This window comes from Mus caroli, chromosome 19, assembly GCF_900094665.2.
Source record: "Mus caroli chromosome 19, CAROLI_EIJ_v1.1, whole genome shotgun sequence".
Lineage (NCBI taxonomy): Eukaryota > Metazoa > Chordata > Mammalia > Rodentia > Muridae > Mus > Mus caroli.
In genome coordinates this window covers 17832713-17849084 of record NC_034588.1, presented here as the reverse complement: position 1 = coordinate 17849084, position 16372 = coordinate 17832713, and the positions used below count along the sequence as shown (strand labels likewise).

At 39.4% G+C, this 16372-nt stretch overlaps 1 protein-coding gene and 1 long non-coding RNA gene across 2 annotated transcripts in view; both read right to left on the bottom strand.

The window, feature by feature from the left end:
- Positions 1-377: 377 nt before the first annotated feature.
- On the bottom strand, positions 378-1023 carry LOC115030001 (HAUS augmin-like complex subunit 4). The gene is made up of 2 exons (XM_029472902.1): positions 956-1023; positions 378-830 (listed from the first exon to the last, which is right to left on the bottom strand). The coding sequence occupies exons 1-2, from the start codon at positions 1021-1023 to the stop codon at positions 647-649; spliced, it is 252 nt and encodes an 83-aa protein (XP_029328762.1). The 3' UTR covers positions 378-646.
- Positions 1024-7884: 6861 nt separating this feature from the next.
- The window catches only part of LOC110285883, a 60483-nt gene continuing 51995 nt past the window's right edge, over positions 7885-16372 (bottom strand). Inside the window, exons 3-4 of the long non-coding RNA XR_003835598.1 lie at positions 14242-14343; positions 7885-7983 (exon numbers count right to left, since the gene is read on the bottom strand). This is a non-coding gene — a long non-coding RNA (uncharacterized LOC110285883). The remainder of the gene's footprint in view (positions 7984-14241; positions 14344-16372) is intronic.

The window sequence follows — 16372 nt, the reverse complement described above, 5'->3', positions numbered from 1 at the left end:
CGAGACAGGGTTTCTCTGTGTAGTCCTGGCTGTCCTGGAACTCGCTCTGTAGACCAGGCTGGCCTTGAACTCAGAAATCCTACTGCCTCTGCCTCCCAAAGGCGTGCGCCACCAAGCCCGGCAATGGGGGTCATTCTTATTCAAACCACTACACCTACACACTTATTTATTGTTATATGTGAGTACACTGCAGCTGTCTTCACACACAGCAGAAGAGGGCATCAGATCTCATTACAGATGGTTGTGAGCCACCATGTGGTTGCTGGGATTTGAACTCAGGACCTTCAGTAGAGCAGTCAGTGCTCTTAACCGCTGAGCCATTTCTCCAGCCCTTCTTTTTACATCTTTACCCAAGGAAAAATGACTAAAACTCTAAGGTACAATACTACAACTTTATTCAGGAAATTATTACAAAACAGATATGTACGGAATTTTATACATCTGATAGCTACATTTCCAGAAGAGACCCAGAAGGTCTCTTCTTGTTGTCATTGTAAACAAGAAAGAGAAACCAGAAGGCTGTTGTGAAGATTGCAGTGTTTTAAGCAAGTGTCCCCATATTCCCTTGTGGTGGAGGTGGTCCACTGAGCAAGAAGAGAAGGTGGTCATGGAGAATTCACGCTTCCTGGTTCTGCCTCCATTCAGCTCAGCGGTGGGCCTTGCTTAGCTCCTGGAGGGCCCAGCGCTTGTTGTCGGCTGCCAGTCTGAGCTGTGTGTACTCCTTTACCAGGCTCTCAAAGTCTTCTCCCAGGGCCTCATAGGTGTGCAGGACCAGTCTTGACTTCTCCAGGTCCTGCTCTTGGAGGCGAATGGCTCCCTCCAAACGGTCCCTAAGAGCCCCGGCAGAGAAAGTTCAACAGAAGGATGTAAGTCCTCAGGAAACAGACAGGTCTAGAGACCTGCCAGCAAGAACAAGTCTGAAGAGCAGCTGCGTGCAGCTCCTGGGGGTTCCTACCTGATGAGGCGATGCACTTCCACTTTCTCAGCGCTGTAAGTGTCAGACAAGACCTTCAGCTCTTCCATCCTGACAGCAGGAGAAAGAGTTTAGGGGCCAGCAAGATGGCTCAGTGGGAAAAGGGCTTGCTGATCTAGCCTAACGACCTGAGTTCCCTCCCTGGAACCCACGTAAAGGTGGAAGATGAGACCCGGATCCACAAAGTTGTCCTCTGACCTCAACATGCGCATGCATGCACGCACGCACGCACGCACGCACGCACACACACACACACACACCCCTCAGTATTCTTTCAAAGTAGAGTTAATAATGCCTAGGAAGTTAGGTGCTAGAAAAACAGCTAAGTGGTTAGGAGCATTTACCACTCTTGCAGAAGATACAGGGTCAACTTCCAGCATCCACAAGGCAGCTCACAATTGCCTGCGACAGCAGTTCCAAGGAATCCAACACCCTTTGCTTTTTATAATTTATTTACTTTTATACTCATTATAGACAGTTGTGAGCTGCCATGTGGGTGCTGGGAATTGAACCAGGGTCCTTTGGAAGAGCAGCCAGTGCTCTTAATCACAGAGCCACCTCTATGGCCACCAGAGGTCACAGATAAAATCCAAGAAGAAGGAGAAGAAGGAGAAGGAGGACAAGGAGAAGAAAAGGAGAGGAGAAGGAGGAGGAGGAGAAAGAAGAGGAGGAGGAGGAGAAAGAAGAGGAGGAGGAGGAAGAAGAAGAGGAAGAAATCAAAACAGATTAAAAAAAAAAAAAAGAACAGCTAACTCTGTTACAGAGACACAAGGCTTTAACTCCAGCACTCAACTGGCAGAGGCAGGTGTATCTCTCAGTTCAAAGGCAGCCTGNCAGAAATCCGCCTGCCTCTGCCTCCCGAGTGCTGGGATTAAAGGCGTGTGCCACCACGCCCAGCTTGGGCCCAGATTTCAAAGGCTGCTTCTCAACCAAGAGCAGTGGGTTTTACTAGGAAATAAAAGCCCCCAAATGCAGCAGTGTATCCACACATGTTTCTTCTTCATGTTGCCATGAAGACCAGTTCCTCAAATGCAGGGGTCATACATTTTAAAAGCACATACAGTCAAATAAAATACAACCTCTCAAAAGAAATTGGTTTCCACCTTTCAAAGTCTTCAAAGGACTCTGGCAAGTGCATTTAGCAATAGCATTTTTGGTTGTTGTGTTTTCTTTTCTCAAATATGAAGTAATCTCTGTAATTTGATCTCTCCAAACTAACAATTTCTAAGGAAGAGTTGATGCCTAAAATAGTCATATTGGGTCTTCAAAACTGTGCACATAGAACAATGATTCTCCAATGCAGGGCAATTGAAATGGACTTCCTCAAAATATCTTCTTTTAATGACCATTTGAGTCTGTTTAAAAAAAAAACAAAACAAAACTGAATCTCATAGAATCACTTTTTTACATGTTTGATTTTGGGGTTTTCTTTAATAGAGCCAAAAGAACATTTAAAATTCATTTATCTATATTACTTATTTATTTAAAATTTGGTCAGCACATAGAAAGAGGGTCTTTGAGGTCTCCTTCCATAAGGCCAACACAAAATTCAAAGACCAGAGTAAATAAAATTATTGTTGCTTAATATTGAAGTAAGGTCAGAAAATTTTGGTACCTTCTGATGTCTTTTAGCTTCTGGCATAGGAAATTCTTTTCCTTAGTAAGTGTGTGCTACATTCTGCATCCACACAAATGAAATGTCCAGCAGCTAAGATTCTAGTGCTGGTCGTCTATCATTGTTCTCAAATGTTAAAATATTGTTACTTGTTCAGATCAGACTTCTGAAGAATCGTGCTGAATGACAGAAATACAGCTGTAAAGATGCCAAGAGGGAGTTGTGGTTATTATGACCATGATTCTGCTCTAACACTAAAAAAAAAAAAAAAAATCTAACTGGGAACCACTTCTAGTTTCCTCATGTACCGAAGGAATTGATCAGATGTGATGAGGTCAGAGTCATCTCTGAGAATATTGCTGTCTGTCATTTTTGTTTGTTTTGTTTTGTTTTGTTTTGTTTTGTTTTGTTTTGTTTTGTTTTGTTTTGTTTTGTTTTGTTTTTGAGACAGGGTTTCTCTCTGTAGTCCTGGCTGGCCTGGAACTCACTTTGTAGACCAGGCTGGCCTCGAACTCAGAAATCTGCCTGCCTCTGCCTCCAGAGTGCTGGGATTAAAGGCCTGCGCCACCACACCCAGCTGCTGTCTGTCTTTTTAATGCTTCCCTGCATTTGAGATCTCTCTAAGTCATTTGAATTTCCTATAATCTATGGGTATTTTCTAATAGTACCCTGATCTCTAATGATCTGTCTTACTCAACCCCTGGCCAAATGAGATCCAGAGAGAAGAATATGTTTCTTGGCATACATTTTACATTTACTAAATGGTTAATAGTAATACTGAAAGAAAGAACCCAGCATCAAGTATCTTGTACTAACTGACTCTATTTTAACTTGACACACACTAGGGACATATGGGAAGAAGGAATTCTAATTGAGAAAACGCATCTACAGGATTGGCTTGTAGGCAAGTCTATAGAGCATTATGTTGATCATTGATTGATGTGGGAGGGCTCAATAAAATATGGGTGGCACCATTGCTTCACAGATGGTCCTGGATGGTATAAGAAAGCAAACTGAGCAAGCCACGGGAAAAATCCAGTGATCCTTAATGACCTTCACATCAGTCTCTGTTTCTAGGTTCCTTTCCTGTTTGAGTTCCTGTCTTGACTCCCCTTAGTGATGGACTGTGTAGTGTGGGAAAATAAGCTCAAATAAACCCTTTCCTCCTCAAATTCCTTTTAGATGTCGATTCACAGCAACAGAAACCCTAAGTAAGACATATGGATTGCTAATAGGCCATTGCTTCCAGACCCTTGGGTCATGGTTCAGTCTTAAGATGGCAAAGAAATAGCTCACACCGAAGAGACCCAGAATCTCCAGTAGAATGTCTAGCACAAGAATTATTAAAAAAAAAAAAAACTTACATTTACATTTTCCACAGCAAAGTACCCTAATCACAGATTTCCATCTTTCAACTTAGGGAGAAACCTGTGAAGGAAGAGAGTCCTGCTACTTTTTTTGGTTAATGTTTAAGGTCACTTCCCAGGAAATTTGCCTTGTGAAGTAGAGACACCAGACACATGATTTTGGTAGCATTATTATCTTGTTAGATGCTCAAATTTCTACGTAGTCTTTGTTGTTATTGTTGCTGTTGCCTTACGTTACTATTTCTGTGGTAATATGCCTTTCTCCTAATTTAGATGGAATTTCTCATATCCAAATAAATAAACACATAAAAGGCTCAGTGACTACAAAATATTACCTTCCTTCCTCTAATTCTGGGTGAAAGGGAAGGCTCTCTACATAATTCCTACAATTCAGTTTTAAAAGTAGAAAGCCATGAAGAATTTTGATGACTTTTTTCCCAAACACACATCTTGAATGTGTGAGTTTTTCATGTCTACATTTAGACATGAAATCTTTATATCATCTTTATATCTCTGTAAGGCTGGCAAAGGTGGTATCCTTCTGCTAGGTAGGCATCTGTAATCCCACAAGACGGAGAGCCTGTCCATCAGAACCCATCACAACCATCTTCCCTGACAGCAGCAGTGAGATCATGCATGGCTCTCAGCACACTTGCCTTGGAGTTCAGCTGGACACTGACTTAAAAACCCAAATATAGCATTTCCCTCTTCCCAGTTATGTTCTTACTTCACAAACAGTAGCATGAGTTTATGTCCATCTTTAGGTGTCTTCCAAAAAACGGGAACTTCCTTATATTTGTGAATTCAACTAACTGTATAAGTTTTATCTTATGGGGAAGGTGAAGTATATAATTTGACTGATTGCTTCACCCGACACCAGTATAACCATACATCTAGGTTCTCTTTTAAAAACTTGCCAAGCTTATCACTCACAGTTAAGGACTGATTTAGCTGAAATTGATTGTCATCCAGACAGCATATCTATAAGAGAACTCCTTTGGTCCATCATTCATAGTCAGAGACTCAATGCAAGCATTACCTTGTCTCCTTATTTGATTTAACTTAGTCCCTGTCTGAATGTATAGATATAAAGTCAGAAGCCAGACTGACCCTAGCCTTTCTCAGAGGCCTTGATAAAAGGACAAACGGAACTTTAGTTCTGTGTCCTTGTCCAGGAATAGACTTAGCAAGGTCAGTCTGAGGCTGGAGCCAGGGATTCGTAGCAGTCAAGGTCATGGCTTCTAGTGTTCCCCTGGATTTAAGCAGCTCAGGCAGCTGTGTCTGAGGTATCCTGTATTTTCTTTGCCAACATTGTCTAATTTAAGTCTCTAATGACTTGGGCCATTTTCTACCTTGATAATAGTATATATGATGCAGTACTTCTTAATAAACTTGCTTGGCATAAGTCATCAGCTTATGAAAGAAGTCATTGTTCCAGCTATTGCTTTTGTCTCCTTTTATTCTCATTTCTTTATTTCTTAACCTTTGTCTACATACTCAGCACCTCAATGTTCAGGAACTTTATATTTGTGAGTTCAGTTTGCATAATTTTTATATTTGTGTGTGTGTGTGTGTGTGTGTGTGTGCACATGCATGCTAAATATTGAACTTAGCGTATTTTGCATACTACCTTATCCATCTTGAGCCTTCCCCTGTTCCTCACACGTCATTCCAGGAGGAAAATCTGCCTGAACATTTAACTTGAAATGTTGTTCTTTTCTAGTTGCAGTCTCTGGCTCAGAGGCCCATTATGTCTACGAAGCTGCTGCCACTTGTACCTCTGTGAACTGCAGATTGAATTACTGTCATTCTCAGTGTTATTGGTAGAGATCATCCTTAAAGAGGAGGAATTAGATTTCATCTCATTCACAAGAGTGATGGGCACGGCAGCTAAGTATAGAGAATCCCCCTAACTTTACTGTGTTGCTAAGCTTGGCTAGCCTCAGTAGACAGTGTTTCACACTAGATAAAGGAACATCAAATTTCGACATGATGCCTATACATGGGCACTGCTCTTTCACACTGGCTATCCATCACCATATCAGAAACTAAAAGGGTGCATTTACTCACACATCTAATGAGGCACTAACTATATGGGGAATTGCAGGATGGTATCCAGTCGAGCTGATGTCTGAACCCCGATGGTCATAATTCACCTACATGACATGGTAGGTGTTCCCTTATTCTCCTGGAACTCTAGCCCCTGCCTAAGGTACCACCCACCATAGCCCCCACAAGAGAAGCATGGTCAGTAGTCACAGAAGCAAAGGCCCAAGCTTCTGACCTTCAGGCTAAACTCCTCCCCAGTTACCTAGCAACAGTGAAGACCATAAAAAGGGGTGCTCAGCCCCCACCAAGCTCTCTTACTCTCACTCCTTTGTCCCCTTACCTCTCACTTCTCTCTCCTCTTCCCTTTCTCTTTGTCTTCTCCTCTCTCTTTCTCTAGCCTCTGTCCTCTCCCCCCTCTCTTTCTCTCTTTCTACCTTCTCTCTTTCCCCTGCATTTCTATAATAAAGCTCTTAAACCATAGAGAGTCTCTGCTCCTTCAAGTTCTGCTTCACACTCTGGTCAATGTTGGGAACTTCTTCCCCTATCCCCTCTCTCCTGCAACCCTGGGGCTTTAGCAAGATAGCTCTGGGGGAAAGGAAGGGGGTCCCTGGTCGGGGACTGCCCCTTTCTCTATCTCCTGCCATGTGGGTCAGGTATGCTCACCTGGGGCCAAGTGGAAAAGCACCTGGCAGTCTCCCCACATCCATCTACCAGATTACAGGAACTCTGGCTGAATGTGGCATATTTTTCCTCCCCACTTTTTCCCAGGGCCCCCAGCCCCCCCCCCCCTTTATTTTGTTCCAACAGCCCTAAGCCTTCATTACTATGGACACCACTGCCCTTTAGTTCCATTGTCACTCCTGAAGACTCCTCCAAAGGCCTTTAAGCATGCCCTCTTTGAATTTTTATTCCTTATCTTTTACATTTTATTTTTATGCTCTATCACAACATCTTTAGCAGCAAACACAAACCTCCCTGCAAAACATCTTAAGAAAACACCATAAAATGTAGAGAAATTATGGAATCAAGCATTTATAATATTTGTAGCTTGACTCAGAAGTTCAGATTACACCATTGAAATTCTGTCTTTTCCCATTGTCAGCTATGCTATTCTTTTATATAGACCTGGAAATCTTGTTTGTCATCTCATTCATGTTGATTTATAATGTGACAATATACCTGTTTCTTATCATATATTGGAACTAATCAAGGCTAGCCATCACTTCTTAGTCATCTTTATTTTCTTTTCTCCAGACTATACTGCCCCTGACTGAAGCCCCCCAAAATACAGTTATTGACTTAATTCATAGTGTGATATCAAGCCCCAGATTTTTGTATTAAAAGATTTTTTTTAAAATTACATCCCCATTCTCTGATTGAGTATAGTTTCTTAAAGAATAATTCATCCTGAAGAAATTCATCTAGTAATATAGCTGAACAGAATGGTAGAAACATACTGGCACAACTCTTTTATATGTGATGCAAGGACAGTTTGCAGTTTGGAACCATTTTCAATAGTGGAGGGGAAAGATTGCATAAGAATCCAAGAGATTAGAGACCCAAGAAATGAGTCATGTTTAACAGTCTTACCTTCTGGCACTTGGATATCCTGAATCCCATCCAAGACTGTGTTTCTATATACATAAATGTGAAGATTTACTTTGAATCTCAATTACTCATATTTTAGATAAACTGGGATAGAAGTTCTTGAAATAATAAATCTGTGATATAACAAGTTCTCAAAATAATACATCTCTTATGCCATTCTCATATGCGTTGTGATGTTTCCTTATCGTGAATATCCACAAATGATTCTTAATGAATGGAGGCATCTGTCATTATAAGACTTGGGCTATTACGATCAAATATACTCACAGCCACTTCACCAGGAGGCTTCTTCCAAGAACAAGACACGATTTGTCCTCCTCAAATCCTACTAAAGTCTGATAGTCTCTGGGACACCCAGTGGAAAGTGGTCCCTGTCAAAAAAAGCCAGGTTCTGTGTTATCTTCTGACAAACAATTAGAGCATGGATGGAAATGGAAATAAACACAGTTTATTAAGAAATGGATTCCACTTGCAAGCATCAGAATGAAACAGTGAGCTGAGGAAAAACTATGCATTCAAGAGAAGTAAGCCAGAGGCCTTGTTATGCAGCTTCTCTCTTCCATGTTGTATAGTGTGTGATTTTTACAGTCAAGCTTTGCTCTCGGCATGAAGCCTGGGTAGAGACCTTTCAGTGAGCTCCTGCTACTGGCTTTCTAATTGTGATGGAGCATTCTCCAGCTTCTATTCTTCTGCCACAAAAACAATCATTATTTCCATGAAGACCAGGACATTGGAGGCACAGAACTCAGAAGCTAGATTCACATGAGAGACACTGCGGCTACATATGTCATTCTTCTGTGTGTACTGGGTTTTGATGTGCATTAGTTAAGCTTGAATTAAAGTTGGTGTAAACAGCAACGCCTACCACAAAAATGCTCTTGTGGGCACTGCCACAGAAACCAAATACAAACAAGACTTCAGGTGTATACCCAGGGAGTATCCCATGTTATATAAGCCCAAACATAAGGGCCTTTCAGTTTTAAAGAGGTGGAAGGTTAAGAGAATATCATGAGAAATTATAAAACTGTAGATTTCAATTTCCTGGTTACTTAACAATAGATAAGACACTCAGTTTATATTTGCTCTCAGAAACCAAATTGCTGACTCACTGGGCAAGAAACAATGCTGACTCACTGGGCAAGAAACAATGCTGACTCACTGGGCAAGAAGTAATGCTAACTCCCTTTGAAAGAAATAAAAGCCAAATTCTAAATGGAGAGCAAATTCACATAGTGTCAGGAAAAAAAAGATGAATTAATTGACAGATGTATGAAACCATATACAAATTTGTCATGCTTTTTAAAACATATTTTCTTTTTACATGTAATGTGTATCTGTCTCTCAGTGTGTATGTGTAGGTATGTACTGATGCCTGTGGAGTATTCCCAAAAGGAAGTGGGGTTGTTTGGAGAAAAAGTTACAGGGATATGTGGCTAACCTTATGTAGGTGCTGGGAACTGAACTCTGTAGGACAAAGAAGTGGGTGTGAAAGCTGAGCCATTTCTCCAGCCTGTGGCTTTTATTTAACATGCTACATGAGCCACCCAGAGGGTAGAAACATTCAGAGCTCCGTACACTCCTTTGAGAAATAATACAGCTTTGTTTTTATAAAGATTTAAGGTTGAAAAGCACCTTTGAGATAATTCATTTTGTTTCTTTTTTTCGCATTAAAGTAGTAATAGAGAAATATTCAGTAGAATCACAAATCACACACTATACAACATGGAAGAGAGAAGCTGCATAACAAGGCCTCTGGCTTACTTCTCTTGAATGCATAGTTTTTCCTCAGCTCACTGTTTCATTCTGATGCTCGCAAGTGGGTTCCCTTTCTTAATAAACTGTGTTTATTTCCATTTCCATCCATGCTCTAGTTGTTTGTCAGAAGACAATGCAGAACCTGGCAGAATACCAGGGAAAACACCAAACAGTAATGATTTGTATGTATGTAATAATAAAGATAAAACTGTAGACCTTAGTTTTATGGGTAACAGTAGATAAGACTATCAGTTTATATTCTTTATCTGAACCCAAAGTATTGACTCACAGTGCAAGTAATGATAGCATTTGCTATTGGCAGCTGAGCCATTTCTGATTCTTATTGGTCACTCAGATGGTTGAAACATTTAATTTTCCATACAATTGTATCAGAAATGACAGTTCAGATGTGTTAACATATATACACACATACATATATCTTCAAATGTCTGGATTTATCCTTCCTAACGGCTTTGTTTTATAAAATGTTAAGGTTGAGAAGTGTCTTTGAGATCAGCCTTGGCACCAGCATTATTGGCTGCTAACTTAAATACATAAGTCAATAAAAATGGCTTCTCATTATACCCAGTTTGCCTAAACCGGTGAAGGTATCAGGGTTTGGATACAATTTTCAGAAAGTTTTCCTTTCTTATTTAGTAGTGTAAATTTTCTACGAAGATGTATAATTCTCAGAAAGGGTGAACAGCTGATCATCAGCCTGGCAATGCTGCTGTGAGAGAGCTGAAATGGTCTGCAGGTATCCAATAGACACAGAGCGTTTTGGCAGGGGTTCGCTTTTTTAGCTGCACGTGACTGGTTTTCTCTTCTTTTTCTCTCCACTTACTAGAAAGATACCTATCTGCTTACCATCAGCTTCATATCCTGAGTCAATCTGAAAGAAGAATCTAATCTATGTTGTTTAGCTCTTTAAATTACTAGATTTTTTTTTCTTTTTTGATACAGGTTCAAGTGTTGGTTCTTTGATCTTCTACCGGAGCCTGCTACACACAGAGTGTGTTATTGTGAGGGCTAGGTTTGGAGAGAAAGTGAGCTTTGAAAAACCTACTCTTGTACTGTACTGTTCAGATCATTATCTTACGTCCCTTAGTATTTTGTAAGTCCCTTTCAGCTGTTGCCAGTATTACTGGCTGCTAGCTTAGTATATAAAGGGGTATGTGTTTATGAATAATGAGGAGTGCCATTTGCTTTTAGCTTGTCATAGTGAATGACTTTAAAAAAAAATAATTAGCCTAAAATGTTTTTGGAAAGACATAGAAAGGAGCAAAATAAAGGGGAAAGGAGATGCCAATTCTGGACAAATCCAGAGCCTTGAAAAATGCATCACTAGCATCAGAGTCTCCCCAGAGAAATCCACTTTGATTCGAGGAACTGTAGATTTGTCTCTCCAAGTCCCCTTTCTACTAGGAATATGGAAGACCACTTTTCCCTCTCTGGCACTAATTCTTCCCATTTGTACAGGTTAGATTCGACAGAGAATTTTACATAGGAAGAATAAAGCGAAAATGATTAGACAAAACACCTGATGTATTTCTCCCAGGAAAAAAATTCATCCCGACTAGGAATAATAGTCTATTTCCCTAAAGCCCCAATGGTTAGGACAACCTTAACACTGTGCAAAGATTTTCAGGCAGGGTCAAGCATCAGGCTACTGACTGAGAGTATGGAATAATTGGATAATTCACCACATATACTTAAACAGGCAATTTGGCTTTTGATCTTGAAGTTATTAAACTCTAGGCTCCCAGCATTGCTAATTTCACAGGCTTCTTGTACTTTCTTGTCCAATAGTCCAAACCTTTGCTGAAGTGGAGACCACACCCTTTAGAAACTCTGACACTCCAGTTGCCTACTGATCATACTAGGCAATAATAAAAGGAGAAGACCCTGTAGTGCTGTTCAGTGAGGATTTGGGCTCCTGAGCTGGTGGCTGATCAGAGCATGTCCTCCTACAAACTGTTGTCATGTTATAGGCGAGTAATTTTAAATTGTCGAAGAATCTCTCTATTACTTCTCTAAAACTTGTTGACAAAATTCTGTTGCTTACAGGTTAAAGCCTCATATTTTTCAGATTTACCATTTCATAAAATATAATATACTTGATTCTTTATTTTTAATTTCAAAATCAAATAAACAATTCAAGTGATTACCAGAGAAAAATTTTCTATCAAAGGGTCAAGCCTTATAGGTTAAAATCATCACTTTGAAAACTAACATACAGTAGCATATAATATCCAGGTAAGCACTGCACGTACTATAGGTTAATATTATTTTATGAACTTTTCTTCAAATATACTTTGTGGTAAAATTATATGTGTTTCTATGTCATTATAAATATGTACTGTATTAAATTTGTCATACAATTATAACACCTCATACATTAGCTCAGTAAGTATTTGTTAGAAATAAAGTTTCTGGAAGTAATAGCTTTTGAAAATTGTCATGATGTTTGACATGACAGAGTATAATTTAGAAGAGAAATTATAGAATCCACTGAAAGGAATTAACTTCTAGGAAGGAATTTCAGGGCTCTGCAGTCAGGAACGTGTTTTGGAATGTTTTTAAGTCTTCAGTCATGGCAACAGGTGAGTAGCAATTTGTTGAGTCTACAAATCTCACAGTTAAAATATTTGATGTAGAGGATTATACTTCAATGTTGTGATCATCTAGGATCAGGCTGAGCTTCAGAATCAAAAGCTTCTTTTGTAGTTTCTCTACCAGGGTGATGCTGTAGAGCATCAGCATTCACAGGTGACTTTCCCAGGCTTCTGTGTGTTCTCAGGTACTGTACTATTGCTAATGAACTCAGGCTGGGTTTTGTTTGTTTTTCTTTTACGTTCTTTGAAAGAAATAGACATGTCTGATTTAGAATAGTCGTCCTTGACATAGTTTTCTTCTGCAGATTAAAAGAGTCTGCACAGAAAACCTCTGTTAATATTTCATTGGAATTACTAACCAATCAGATAATAGTGCACAAAAAATTATGCAAGAATAGCCGATGATTAAGAATTACTCTTAGAGCTTTTGTAAAAGTAAGGGTGAGTTGAGTTTACTGATCAGGGAATACAACTGTACTTCTGATAAATGGATACACACACTGTGGAAAGTTCACATTATTACTGAAACTGATAACCACACGAGCCATTACCAGTCAGGGTACCTTCTATAGAGGGTGATGGCCATAATAAGGGACCAGAATGCAAATGGTTTCCCTAGGTGTTTGATGATTTGTAGTTCTTGTGACTATGGTTCCTTTAATAATTTTATTTTCTGAAAGTTAATTAAAATATAAAGTGGCTACTGATTTTATGTTTATTTTTCTTTTAAATGTGAAAAAATAAAATTTGACCTTATGGATAACACAACATAGCACATCTACATAATTAATTACTTATGATTGAAATTATTGCATCTGTCACTGGATTCTGGAACTGAGATTCAATTGCATGCAGATAATGCAAACCATTAAGGAGATCAAAATACAGCAACAATTTGGGAGTGGGGTCTGTTATTTGGTTATTTCTACAATTTCTTGGAAAACATTTTTAGTATATATTCTTTCTTTGAACTTTTAAATTTTTCCTTCTACTAAAAATTTCTTTTTTTCTCATATTATGTATATGATTATAGCTTCCCTTCCATTTCCTCCTCTCAGTTGCTGTTCACCTCAAGCCCTATCTGGATCCACTTCCTTCTGTCTCAAATTAGAAAAGAATAGGCTTCTAAGGGATAATAATAAAATATAGTAGGTTGGGATAAACTAAAACTAATATCAAAATAGGACAAAAAACAAAAAGAAGAAGAAGAAGAAGAAGAAGAAGAAGAAGAAGAAGAAGAAGAAGGAGGAGGAGGAGGAGGAGGAGGAGGAAAAGAGCCCAGGAAAAGGTACATGAATCATATGCAGATCCAGATACCCATTTACTTGCACTTACACTCAGGAATCTTATAAAACTCTAAACTGAAAACCATAATATACACCCAAAGAACCTGTAAGACAAAAGGAGTGTGTGTGTGTGTGTGTGTGTGTGTGTGTGTGTGTGTGTGTGTGTGTGTATGGGGGGGAGTGTTTGAGGTCTTTAGGTTTTGAAATTTACAAAATCACATTACTTACAAATGAGAATAATGATCTGACTTCTTCCTTTTCTGTCAGAAACTCTTCATTGATTTCCCTAGTTGATGAGTTGATGATCCAGATAGGATTTCTAGTACTACCAAGTTGAGAAGAGTGGGAGTCTGTAGTTTTCTGTTTGATGTTTGATTTTATATTGAGAGAGAGAGAGAGAGAGAGAGAGAGAGAGAGAGAGAAGATAGGGGAGGAAGGGAGAATCTGGGAGTAGTTGTGGTAAGATTATAATAGAGTAGTTTAAATGGATATCAGATCTAATGGAAAAGATTCATTTGTCCTTTTTCTCTTTGTGTGATATTTTATGTGTACTGCTTGTGTATGTTGAAACATCACTGAAATTAGTAGTTCAAATCTCTGTATCAAGTGAATAGTATCTTGATACAAGTCAAACGCTAGTGTTCTTGTATGAACTGCCCCACAGCAGAAAATGTGGGGCTGGAAAAGTGACGGTTGGGACTACTTTATTGCTTTGTGCTTTCAGTTATACTCAGTCCTTCATGATGAGGCTCCTGTTTTTTTTATCTGCTCAATATTTGTTTCCACAGTGACATCACACGCTCAAAATGCTTAGTAGGTACTAATTTACATATAGTAATATACAGTAAGTAGACTTCAGTTATATTTTTAGAAATCCCAAATTAAACACTGATGTACACTTTTTCATCTGAAAAACAAAATGTCTTAAATGATTGTCAATGCAAAACGGTTTTAGCATCACAAGGGAACAAACCTTTGGTCCTGGCTCTGTGGGATTTCCTAGATTAGGGTAATTGATGTAGGACGATCCACTCTGAATGTTGATCACAGCATCCCATGGGCTGGGGTCCTAAAGCTGAATATAAAGGACAAAGAGTGAGTAGCAGCATTCCTCAGTCTGTATCCTGACTGTGGATATAGTGTGAGCAGCTGCATCAATCTTTTTCTGACATCATGTTTCCTCCACGATGAACTGTACCCTTGAACTACAAGCCAAAAAAAACCAACCAACCAAACAAACAAACAAAAAACCAACTTGTCCTAAGGTATTTTTTGCCATTTCCCCCCACAGCAATGAGTAAGTAACTAATACATGTCTAAATGCTTCCAATTCAATCAGTTCCCATATTTAATATGCTGCAGACAGCTGACCGAATCTGTATCTCCACCCCTGTATATTGTTTACCTCCTTCTTGCTTGTATTGTTAAAAATAATCGAAGTTAAGCACTTTTCAGCTTTTCATGAACAAAAGAATTAGGTAGCAGGTGGTTTTCACTTGCTGGTACTGTGGGCAGTGAATCTGGGGTTGAACCCTTCTGTGATTGGGCATCATGCCAGTGTGGTACTGTGAGATAGAAAATGACTGGGAAGCTGATTGACTCAAAGTCCTACTACCTGATAACAGGGTTGGTTGCTTAAGCGAAAACCTTGCTTTAGCATACCATGAAGTAATCTAGCACTCAAAGTGTCTTCAAATTGACTGGGGTCATGGTCGTTTGATGCTAAAGTCCACAGTTAAATAAAACAATATCTTTTCAAACACTCCCTTCTCCACTCCTTCTGAATGGATACTGATGGGATACAATTATATAACCAAAGTTCTTTTTTTTTTTTAATTTGCATTTAGTCTAAAAGAATACTAAAGATATTCAGAAATTTCCTAGCCTTGTATTGCTTTTTCATACTAGGCTAAAGAAGTTATTTAAAGCCATAGTTTCCTCAGATACTTCTTTAACACTTAACATGGAAGATATTTATAGGGACAAGAAGATGCAGTGACAGGTCAGTGAACATGCTCCTCATCTTCCCTCATTCAGTCTTTCTTCACAAAATGGAAGGAACTCTGTGAAGTGCAGATCCCTTGACGGTTCAATGGCTCAGACTGCTCGTTGGAAGATTGACAGTAAGTTTCTTGGTAGGCTATGTTCAGTCTGCTTGGTGGGAGTCCAGGCTCACCTCAGATTCATTTCTCTCCCTCTTCCTCTATAAATGCTGAGCTTCGGGTCACTTCAAGAAATATAAGTCTCTGTCTTGAGTACAAGAATTAGACTATGGTGTCTTCCTGTGTGTAAAACTTCCCATGCTTCTTCTCATTTCTTCCCTTCACCCTTCTCTTCCTCTCTCGATTCCTCTGTTCTCCCAGGGATTGTAGGAATGAGATCCCGTGCCCATTTCTTCCCTCCATCCTTCTCTTCCTCTCTCGATTCCTCTGTTCTCCCAGGGATTGTAGGAATGAGATCCCTCGCCCCACAGTGATCCCTAATCATTCCGATGGTTTTTGGTTTGGTTGTTTGGTTTGGTTTGGTTTTTGTCCACTTTTCTTTACCTTGTTAGTTACTACTTCCTATCTCAGTTTTGATATGACTTTAGTCCAGGAAATCTTTCAGAACCCCTTTCATCTGTGTTTTAGTCAATTCAGTCAATATGACGCCTTCAAGCTCTGACGGAATTGAATGATGCTGAACTATGGACATTGTCCACATTTGAGTGACTATGAACTATTACTTCAACTTAGCTGTTAGGTAACTGAGCCCCAGAAGCTAACAGAAGGTATGTAAACTCGACAGTAAAGAAATCCTAAACACATGAGTCCCATGCATCACAGTTCTAAGGAAGCACTGCCTTTTATGTACTGAGTTTACAACTCATTTTAAAGATGTTTCTTTATCCATTCCTTTGTTGAGGGGCATCTGGGTTCTTTCCAGCTTCTGGCTATTATAAATAAGGCTACTATGAACATAGTGGAGCATGTGTTCTTATTACCAGTTGGAACTTCTTCTGGGTATATGCCCAGGAGAGGTATTTCTGATCTTCCAGTAGTACTATGTCCAATTTTCTGAGGAACCGCTAGACTGATTTCCAGAGTGGTTGTACCAGCTTGCAA

Bases quoted from the DNA above. Each gene is read 5' to 3' on its own strand.
- LOC115030001 (XM_029472902.1), bottom strand. From the start codon at position 1,023: ATGGAAGAGCTGAAGGTCTTGTCTGACACTTACAGCGCTGAGAAAGTG. The intron at 831-955 runs GTAGGAACCCCC...CGGGGCTCTTAG, and splicing joins GAAGTGCATCGCCTCATCAG to GGACCGTTTGGAGGGAGCCA.